The sequence below is a fragment of the Poecilia reticulata genome, linkage group LG13 (genome assembly GCF_000633615.1).
Source record: "Poecilia reticulata strain Guanapo linkage group LG13, Guppy_female_1.0+MT, whole genome shotgun sequence".
NCBI lineage: Eukaryota > Metazoa > Chordata > Actinopteri > Cyprinodontiformes > Poeciliidae > Poecilia > Poecilia reticulata.
In genome coordinates this window covers 30,685,876-30,697,005 of record NC_024343.1, presented here as the reverse complement: position 1 = coordinate 30,697,005, position 11,130 = coordinate 30,685,876, and the positions used below count along the sequence as shown (strand labels likewise).

The 11,130-nt window shown below is 42.5% G+C and overlaps 1 protein-coding gene across 1 annotated transcript in view; it reads right to left on the bottom strand.

The window, feature by feature from the left end:
* The window catches only part of ryr1b (ryanodine receptor 1b (skeletal)), a 127,785-nt gene that overhangs the window by 67,354 nt on the left and 49,301 nt on the right, over positions 1-11,130 (bottom strand). Inside the window, exons 29-38 of the mRNA XM_017308129.1 lie at positions 10,257-10,465; positions 8,440-8,786; positions 6,648-6,783; positions 6,412-6,572; positions 5,215-5,377; positions 5,057-5,143; positions 4,030-4,256; positions 3,202-3,646; positions 1,712-2,278; positions 482-682 (exon numbers count right to left, since the gene is read on the bottom strand). Of these exons, the coding sequence (XP_017163618.1) occupies positions 482-682; positions 1,712-2,278; positions 3,202-3,646; positions 4,030-4,256; positions 5,057-5,143; positions 5,215-5,377; positions 6,412-6,572; positions 6,648-6,783; positions 8,440-8,786; positions 10,257-10,465 (2,543 nt within the window). The remainder of the gene's footprint in view (positions 1-481; positions 683-1,711; positions 2,279-3,201; positions 3,647-4,029; positions 4,257-5,056; positions 5,144-5,214; positions 5,378-6,411; positions 6,573-6,647; positions 6,784-8,439; positions 8,787-10,256; positions 10,466-11,130) is intronic.

Below are 11,130 nucleotides of genomic sequence, written 5' to 3'. Positions count from 1 at the left end.
AATTTACCAAATGACGCTTTATGACAACAGTCATAAATACTCATGAAGGTTTATTCATGTTCATGAAAGTGTCATGACAGTCTTATTCACCCCCCTTCAAATAAAGTGTTACCAAAGTTTCTATCTGTCTATCTAGACCAGGGGTCACCAACTCCAGTCCTCCAGGGCTACCATCCTGCAACTTTTAGATTCACCTCTGCTCCAAAATGTCTGAATTTCCTCACCAGCATTCATTCCTCTCTGCAATAGGCTGGAAATGAGCAGGTTATTTGATCCAGGTGTGTTTGAGCAAAGACGCATCTAGAAGTTGCAGGATGGTAGCCCTCGAGGACTGGAGTTGGTGACCCCTGGTCTAGACTGTCAAATTTCTATTTTTAAAATAATAAAAATAAAGCCTGGTGGCCCGCCAGGCTTATAAAACTCTACACTTGATTTCAGCCTCCTCCTGCAGGCCTGGTTCTGGTTCTGGTTCTGCTGGCACCTGGTCTTGCGGCGGCGAGCGGAACTCGCGGGTCTTGCGGGCGGTCTCCGCGGCCGACATGGTGAAGGCTCTCATCAGCTGGTTGTAGCGCACGCGCTGGTTCTTCTGGACGTCTTGAACGAAGTTGTCCGAGTAGGCAACGATGGCTTCCACTCTGTGCCGGAGCTCGCAGTCGCAGAAGTACTGCAGCAGGGTGCACATCTGGAAAGAAAAGCCAAGAGTTTCAGAAATACTGACATCAGATGTCAGTATCCACCTGAAACGAACAGGTCAGAGGTAATGAATCTATCAATCTCATAAATTAAAACAAACTCAGGGAGAGGGAAGTTATGCTGCCTGGACTTTGACAACCTTGACATGTGGATGTGGAATTCTGTGTGTTTTGGTTCAGTTAACAGAAAAGGCGACCCACACACCAACTCTGGCAGATCGTTGGTAGAGCAGGAGTTTAAATTTAGCAGCGGCGGCTAATCTAGCACAACAATCACTTAACACTAGCACAACAATCACTTAACACTAAAACAAAGAATAAACAGCTAAACATAAAACTGGATGTTCTTTGTGTGGGAAAAGTTTGCATGTTTTTGGTTGAATCCTGATACTTAAAGTGTTGCTGTTGTTGTCAGTTGCTATGGCAACGAGTCTGTGTGTAGCGTAGCCGGCACAGAGAGTGATTAAAAAAGTGGTTTTGAGTTGTTCTTTAACGTTTTTCTGAGTTATTTTCCATTTGCTGTGGCGCACTGGATATAATTACCGTATTTCCCGCACTATAAGGCACACCTGAAAACCTTCAATTTCCTCAAAAGCCGACAGTGCGCCTTATAATCCGGTTAGCACCAGGTTCTCCACCAACATGCTGTGCACAAGCGGAGAAGGGTGCCCATCGTCCGGCCACGCCCCGGCCCAGTCGCKGAAGGCTCTCCTCGCCRACCCGAGTCGGACTGTTTTGTTGACATTCCCTTTAGTGCAGCTCCATCTAGTGGATGCATAATGTAACTCCAGCCTCTACTGTAGCGTCTATTCTATGCGCCTTATAGTGCGGAAAATATGGTAATAGTACCTACATCTCCAGGTTTGGTTTAGTTAACGCTGCTGTTCTACAGGAGCAGCTTCGTCACAGTGAATGGCGAGTAGAAAAACAGATTTTTTGCCCTCCAGCGTTTTACGCGACATTTCCGGATGTAAACGATAACATTCAGGCTGTTCAATCAGAGGCGAGACTCTGATCACCTGCAGCTTGACGGACTCCGGCAGCTTCATTTGAAGTAGTCCTTCCTCCGGAGCCTCCTCTTCCTCTTTGGCTTCTGCTTCCACTGCCTCTTCCTCCTTTTCTTCCTCTGCTTTCTCTCCATCCACCTTTCCCCCTTTAGCCTCCTCTTCCTCCTTATGTCCGCCCTCCTCGCCTTCCTCCTTCGGCTCGGCCTGACCGCCCTCTTCCTCTCCTTTCTCCAGCTCTTTCAGCTCCTCTTCCTCATCACCGACCCCCTCGTCTTCAAGCTCTGCATCAACAGCTTCCTCCTCCTTCTGCTCCTCGCTCTCCCCCTCTACGGCTTCCCCCTCTTCGGCGTTCTCTCCTTCCTCCTCCTCCTCTTTGCCGCTGAAGACGTTGGGATCGATCATCTTCAGGATGTGCTTGGTGTCCTCGTCGTTGAAGATGCCTATCATGAGCAGCGTGCTGATGAGCTTCAGGATCGGGACGAAGTGGAACTCAACGCTGCCCCCTACTGGGTCGCGCATTGCCTGGCTGCCGTCCAGCACAGCTTCTGTTACCATGCTAATGGCTCTGGTTTTCAACTCCTGCAGGGAAAAAACCAAAACCATCAATTATGGATGGAAAGACTTAATTTACTGTTATCGATTTAATGGTTTATTAAATTAAAATTAGTTCCTGTTGATTATCTAAGACCTTCTTTTAGTGTTGTAGTTTGGCCGCCAGCTATGACACCACTGGTCATAGCTAAGTGAAGCCGGTTGATACAGAAATAAAGATGGCAGGGTCATACCACACCGGGAAAGAGAAATGATCCAAATGAAGTCTGGTTTTGGATGAAAAATGCACTTTGTGCGCCATATTTCTGTTTGAAACATGTATGTAGTTACATGTGAAATATAAGCTCCTTAAGTTTCACCTTCAGAGCCCTGCATTTTGATAAAAACTCGCATTTTTCAATAAGTTTTGCTGAGTTCTGATTTTTTTTGTTGTCCATATCATTCAGTATTTAACAGTTCGCAAAAAATATTTTGGTAACACTTTATTTGAAGGGGTGTGAATAAGACTGACATAACACCCGTCATGTACATGAATTAGTCTTTATGAATGTTTATTACAGTTGTCAAAGTGTCATTGGGTAAATAATGACAATTTAATGCAAAGTTGGCACTTTTAATGGACTTTCAATGCAACTTTTAGAGCAACTTTGCATTAAAAGTGTCATTATTTACTGAATGACACTTCATGACAACTGTCATAAACATTTATAAAGACTTCTTTATGTTTATGACAGGTGTCATGTCAGTCTTATTCACACCCCTTCAAATAAAGTGTTACCTATATTTTTAAAAGTTTTTTTTTTTCCAATTAGGCAATTATGAAAAAACGATAGAAAACTCAAGTGGGTGATTATCAATTAATCATTAGTCGACCGATAAAATCAATTAACTCATTAATTTGATAATTAGCTTCCTGTCATTTATCTGCTAATGCCTTCTGTTTGCTTTACCTGTAAAGGAAAAACAGGACTCAGAGTGTAAATATCTGGGTTTGTGCCGACAAAGTTGACCGAAGAGAAGTGCAGCTTTGGGCGTAAGCAGGTGGTGAGTCCGACGCCAGGCAGAGAGTGGGCCTTCTTCACGTCGGGGTAGAGCTTGATGCTGAGCGTCTCCTCCGTCATGGGGACGATAAACTCCCTGTTGGTGCCCAGGCGCGCCCGCTTAGCCGACTCCAGGTGGATGCTGATCAGCAGGTCGTAGTAGCCGCTGCGCAGAGGCCCGGGCAGGTACGTGTTCTCCGTGGCGTAGAAGAGCTGAGACTCGTCGACGTGGCTGCACAACGCGTGAGCCACTCGGTTGTTGCCAAGGGCGCAAACGGCGCAGTACAGCATGAGCGTGTGGTAGTGGAACTTCATGAGATCCAGGCGCTCCGACAGCTCCAGGACGTCAATACACCTGTGAAAGAAACAAGACAAGAAAACAACTTTAATCGAGCCGCTTGACCGTTTTTAGGAAGCATTTCTCTGTAAAACCAAAGTGAAGAATCATGTTGTTTTCACACCAGTTGATTCGGTTCGATTGGTGAACAAAGTTGTTTTGCCCTAAAATGTGCATTTTATGGAATCATAGACTTAAAACAAGCTCGTATATTTGCTAAAAAGTTACTTGTTGGTTAATTTTAGCTTATTTCAGGTGTACTAAGATATTTGTACTACAAAATATACCAAAAATAAGCAGTGTGCTAGCCAGCTGATGCTCTTATTCCAATGCAGCTCTAAACCAAGTAATTTGGCAATCTAAATTAACGTGTTTTATCGTCTTAAAGCCGTTTTTCTGACCTGTTTTCCTCTGGGATGTGCAGGGCCATCATGATGAGCGGTTCAACACACTCCACCGACCAACCCAGTCGATCGCCCACTTTGCCCACCTCCGGTTTCAGGAAGTTATTGGGCATGCGGCTCCAGATGACGGGAGTTAGCATCTGGACGTCCAGCCTGGGAGGACACTGGGGGACGGGATTCATCCGTTCGCTGCGGAACATCGCTGCTGATATCGGCATGATGTTCTGGAAGAAGAGAGACAGACTCAACATATTATGTTGCCGTTTTACAGCACAATTAAGTAACTATGCTACCTATGCTATGAAAATGCTACATATATAAAATATGACTTAAAAGAAATTTCATTTCCTGATTTAACACCTTGAAATTGGGCCTCTGTCTCTTTAAGAAGCTTCTGCTCTTTCTGAAACTCCGCCTCCAGGAAGTCATCACAACATGGCTCCTCTATTAACCTTTTAACAATGTTTGCTAATTTCTGCTGGCTAGTCTGAAGGAGCTGCTCTTTGAAACAGAAACTTGGAAACTGCAGATTAGAGGCGGAGCTTCGTCCTTGAAGGCGGAGCCTCGTCCACGAAGGCGGAGCTTCATCCACAAAGGCATTTTGAATAGCTGAGTGGTTGCCATAGAGAGTAAAGGATTTCTCAAACATGCATAAAAGAATCAGTTTTTGATGAGAGAATGATATGACTTGATGTAAAGAACAAAAAAGTTGCTTTTACATAACACTGTCCCTTTAAGAAACAACTAAGTACATTTTTATTCAGACAGGCTTTTGCTTAATGTTTGTTTTAATTGTTTTGTCTTTGTGATCCATATGAAAAGAGCCATTTACTTATTTTGAAAGATTTAATTAAACTCCTTCCTGTATTTACTTTACTTTCCAGTTTAAAATAAAACCCCTTAGTTACCATTTTAATCCAAAGGTTACCAGTTAATTTAGGTCTTGAACCTGAAAACTGTTATTTTGTTATGATTGGATATTAGATCTGATTAGCAGAGGCTGAAGTGAGTTTTTTTCTCTAACCTTGAGTTTTCCCAGCTCCAGCTGAGCCATGTTCTGATTGGTGGGTTGGATGAAGACGGCAGGAAACAGTTTGGTGTTTGGCTCCACCTGCAGGAGAAAAGTGGTAAAACCTTCTGCAAACTACCAGAGCAAACATTAGAATCCCACCCCTGTCTTACCTGGTAGAAGGTGTTGATCTCCTTTCCATTGGCCGTAAAGGTCATGAGTCCCGTTGCCAGGTCGACCAGGCAGCCAATCACCATGTCTTCCTGGCTGAAGCGAGTCTGCTGGTTGCTGACCAGGTCTCCCCCCCACACCATGTAACAGTTACTGTGCTTCATGCTGAAGGCATGAAAACACAAACACAGGAATGAAACATCTAATGGTGGGACATCAAACTCATTTCAGGCCATATTAAGATCATGAATGGTCTTAAAGGGCCGGTTGAGACAAAAGGTGTTTATAAAACCCATTAACAAACTGTTAATACCTGTGTCTGCATCTGATAAGTACTTATTATCATTAAATAATATTGAACCTATTTTGAAACTGATCAGTCCCTCCAGGATTTTGTAATTTTTTTTTTTTTTTTTGCAATCAAAATCATTTATGTGTGGAGATGATTTAGAAATATTCACAAAATATTTTAGAAATATATGATTTAACGTACAAAGTCTGAATGTACAGATGATAATTAAAATTTTAATAATTTTCAATCATATGAGAGATTTTTGATCTTATTTTCTTTTACTAATAAGGGGAAAAAACCCAAAAGATTCATCTAGGATCGCGGTTAGCAGCTGTGGGCAAACTTATGCTAACCCGCTAACGGTGGAGCTAATGTTTGGTTTAGCGCTGTAGCTACTTTTTACTAAATTAATCAACTAAATACTAATTTATTTGGATGTTTTGTAAACATTCAGTTGAGTAAAGTTCAACATCTGTGTTGGAGTTTTTGTTAACTGTAAGTTAGATGTTTATATTCATGCTTTTATTTTGAAGTGGATGAAGATTGTTAACGCAGCCGTTCCATTTCCTCTCATCACATTCTCTCTATTTTTTAAAACAAGAAACGTACAGAAACAAAGTAAAACATGGACAGTAGAAAGCAAGACATAAAAATTAATACATCTAATACATCTACATGATAACAAATCCCTCATAGTCAATTTTAAATTGCTGATGATTTGATCCAAGAAAGAAAGAAAGTGGGCCAAAATTCCCCAAAACAGAAAAATTACTGCTAAATTTGAAACATTTTTAGGTTTTAACATAATTTAGTTTCATCTTTACTGAAGTTGGATTTAAATAACTGTAAAAATGCTGTATTAGGAACTGAAAGAGGGTGTACTTTCTTTCGACATAAATGCATTTACCTGTCGTGAATGTTGCCTTTATCGTCTCCCACGGTCACTGTGACGTTGCGCACCTTGGAGAGGTCGAAGGTGGGGTCATACTGGTGGTAGTCAGGGGTGACCCAGCCGACCCACACGCAGGACGGCTCCTGACCGGCGTAGATCCTCACCGAGTAATAATACTGACAGGAGAAGAAGAAAATGTGTGAATTATTATCTCCTCCGGAGACGAGCAGCAGAGGTTGAGGTTTCCTCACAGTGGTGGTGCTGAGGATGATTTCTGGGTCGTCTCGGTCGTCCGGGACCACATCTTCCACCAATCGGGGGACGGTGGGAGGCGCAGGAGGAGGAGCGAGGGGTGTCATGGCAGCTTTCTTGGCTTTGGAGAAGAATCTGTTTTTCACAGTGGAAAAGAAGGAATGTAATGAAAAATGTAGCATAAACCCTACAGGAAAATCTTTTTGTTTAAAATGATCATGGTCCTATCAGAATGACTTTTTTTAAGGCGTCTTGTCACTTTAAATCTAAATGAGCTGCAGCTGGCCACGCCCCCAACTCAACGAGAAAATGGCTGCAAACAGATGCACAATTATACAACCGTACATCTTTGAAAAGCAGAAGTAGAGCCTTCTGCACAACCAACAAGAATGCAGCAAGTGGTTTCAGCAGCCATTGTACAGCGCAGACAGTTGACCAAACGTGCTGGAGCTCAGGGCCCCTGCTGATTTGTATGACGGAGTATCAAGGCCATACAGAGACAGAAGAAAATTAAATTTCAAGAATAAAGTCATAAAATTATGAAAATAAATTTGTAATATCACGAGAAGAAAGTCTTATGAGAATAAAGATCACAATACCACGATCCTCCAAATTTTATGACTTTATTCTCATAATATTATCGTCATATTATTTCGACTTAATGTTTGTTTGACTTTGTTCTCATAATTTTAGAACTTTATTCTTGTAACTTTAATTTTTTTTATGTTCTCAGTCGTAGATTTATCACGCCTGAGGCTTATAGATGGTTCATTTTCCATACATCCATTTTCTTGCACCCTTTTTCCCTCAGTGAGGTCGGGAGGGGTGCTGGTGCCCATCTCCAGCCAACGTTCCGGGCGAGAGGCGGGGTCACCCTGAACAGGTCGCCAGTCTGTCGCAGGGCAACACAGAGACACACAACCATGCACACACACACAGTCACACCTAGGGGCAATTTAGAGAGACCAATTAACCTGACAGTCATGTTTTTGGACTGTGGGAGGAAACCGGAGTACCCGGAGAAAACCCACCATGCACAGGGAGAACATGCAAACTCCATGCAGAAAGACCCCAGGCTAGGAATCGAACCCAGAACCTTCTTGCTGCAAGGCAACAGCTCTACCAACTGCGCCACTGTGCAGCCCCCCTCAAACGTCGCAATGTGCAATTTACTTATACTCTTCTATCATTTATTTATTACTTATTTGGCTTCNAATTTACTTATACTCTTCTATCATTTATTTATTACTTATTTGGCTTCTTGAAGTCCAAATTTTGTATCACAAACATGCAAATGTGAGCTGGTATGACAATAATAAAAATGTATATATATCCTTGTATCATCAAAATTAGGTCTCTGTCGCCAGTCGCCAGTCTGTCACAGGGCAACACAGAGACACACAACCACGCACACACACACTCACTCACACCTAGGGACAATTTAGACAGACCAATTAACCTGACAGTCATGTTTTTGGACTGTGGGAGGAAACCGGAGTACCCAGAGAAAACCCACCATGCACAGGGAGAACATGGAGACTCCATGCAGAAAGACAGGGGCCGGGAATTGAACTCAGAACCTTCTTGCTGCAAGGCAACAGCTCTACCAACTGCGCCACTGTGCAGCCCGGTTCATTTTCCAAAGACCAAAAATATTTACTTATTGCCAAAAATGACTGGGGGGATTTTTCAATAGAAATCAGAGTGAAAGTACAAAAACATATAAAATGTAAATTTTCTATAATAAACTTTAATCTGAAAGTGTGATAATGAAATAACTTTAAATCTTACCCTTTTTTCTTCCCCTTTTCCGACATGGTGTCCTTCTCGTTTTCTACAGAAACCTCCTTCGGCACAGACGGCTCCTTCTTCTCGTCCTCCTGTTCCTTTCGACTGGCAGACTTCTTCAAAACTTCGAACTCGGAGTCGGGCTCCACCACCACCACCTCCTCCTCGGGAATCGTGAGGGCCCGGGTGAGCGGCGTGGTGCCGGCCGGGACCTTGAAGGTCTCGTGGAACTGGACGGGCATGCTCAGTCTGAGGAACATCATGTCCGTGTTGGCGTTCTGCGAGCCAAACGTCTTGTGGGTCAGCTTCAGACAGGGGGCGCTGTCCACAGTGCCGTCCACGCGGGAGACCTGAGGGGACATGTTTTTAGTGCCAATATTGTCAGATCTGGTCGACATCAGCACTTCAAATTAATCAACACCAGTAATTACACTGAAAAACACTGGTTCACTTTCTGGTGCAAAAATCTTATTACACTTGAAATAAGACTACAAGTAACTTTTCAGCATTATATTGTTTTAACTCAATAATTCCTTAATATTTACTAAAAACTAGTTCCATTGGATGATTATTTCAGTTATAACAAAAAGTTTTTCCCATGTTACAAGTGAAATAACCTGCCAGTGGAACTAGAACTGGGTTGCTAGGTAACGGGCTGGGCTTGCCTGGCGTTGCTAGGTAACGGGCTGGGCTTGCCTGGCGTTGCTAGGTAACGGGCTGGGCTTGCCTGGCATTGCTAGGTAACGGGCTGGGCTTGCCTGGCGTTGCTAGGTAACGGGCTGGGCTTGCCTGGCGTTGCTAGGTAACGGGCTGGGCTTGCCTGGCGTTGCTAGGTAACGGCGCAGTGGAATATTCTGCCAGTGGAATTCAAACTTTTTATTAATATTAACTAATTATTTACCTAAAACAAGCTCCTGTATCTTGCTGAAAAGTTACTTTTGTCTCATTTCAAGCGTGCAAGAAATTAAACCAAAGATACTTGGTAAGATTTCATGTTTTTGCAGTGTATCGATTAGTTTTTGTTGTTTTAAATATCTTAAATGCAGACAAGCTGGTGGAACGATCTTTCCTGTTTTATCCACAGCTTTGACTTCATTACGTTCATTTTTATTTTTTAAATAGTTATGAGGCAATGTAGGTAAATGTTAAACTGCTGCTGTGTGAATTACTCAACAGACTGTTGCTAGGTAACCACAACTTACTCCACAATTGTTGCTAGGTAACCAAAGAGTGAGTGAGTTGGACTTTACAGTCTGTTCCGGAAGAACGGTCCGTACCATCAGCTAGTTGGAAAGAAATAATTCCAGGGAAGGTTTTTATTTATTTCCTTTGTCTTTCCGTATGTCAGTGTAATTGTAAAAATAGTATTTGATTTTAAAGAAAATAAGAAATAAAGGTAAAAACAGTTTAACTGCATTTTGCAAGGCTGCTTCTGAAAAGAGAAAAATCTAGTAAATGTATGTGCCGATGTAAAATAATCAAACATGAAGAAAAATAAAGTAATAAATGAGTGTTTCCCATAGTTTCGTACAGTCTGATAACACATTTAGTTAATTTAATGACAGAAGTGATTTTTATGAAAATAAAGGTATTTTCTGGTCTTGGTGAGTACGAGGTGTTTTTTAAGGGGATCGCAGTGACGGCGGCACCAATGTAGCTTAGCTAGTCCTGAGTCTTTGAGTGGATGAAGTCTTTCCTCTGCCTACATCCCCCAGAATGCTGTGCGGTTCTGGATCGCTGTTCAGTGAATGTTCTATAAAGTGACATATGTTGTTATTGAACCTAAATATTTATTAAATTCAAAGCTAAAGCTGCGCCACCTCGATGTGGTGGTGGTCCGTGGGGACGGGGACGAACTGCGGCAAACTCTTGCTGAACCACATGGTGATGTCTCGCTTCATGTTGATGGCAAACGGTTCGAATCCCTCCTGAAGGCCACAGATGGCAAAATATCTCAGGCTGCTGACGTTCTGGCCCAGATTGATCCTGCCGACCTGAGACAGGCCGAGGGCGCACACCGGGATGAAACCTGCCGGGAAAAAACACAAAAACAAAGATCAGGACTCTGCAAACAAAACGAATAAAAGACAGAACCGCGAGTTTGGAGGATGTTGATGCAGCTGGTTTGGTTTGTTGAAGCTGCCTTGGCTTTTTGATTACTGAGTGACTTGAGTGATAAAAATACAACTTCATTTGTTTAGGTTCCAACATTTAGAGGGTTTTATAAAAACTTCAGGTAAAATATCCAAAGTGTTTCAGGTCCAACTTTTAACAGTTTCAGAAGTCGAGAAGAAAGGACACAAACTATGAAGGGAAGGAAAGAAGGAAACTAAAAAAGGAAAGAACACAAAAAATAGAAAGGAATGACAGAAGATATGAAAGAAGGAAGAAAGGGCATAAAGAAAGAAAGAAGGACACAAGATGGGATGGAAGGAAAGAGGGAAAGATACAAAAAAGGAAGGAAGGGCACGAGATAGGAAGAAAAAAAGAGCAGAAGGAAGGACACAAAGAAGAAAGGACACAAAACAGGAAAGAAGGGCACAATAAAGGAAGGAAAGACACAAAAAAGAGAAGAACAGAGAATAGGAAAGAAGGAAAAAAGGAAAGAAGACAGAAAGAAGAAGGTAAAGACACAAGATGGGAGGGAGGGAAGGAAGGAAGGAAGGAAGGAAGGAAGGAAGGAAGGAAGGAAGG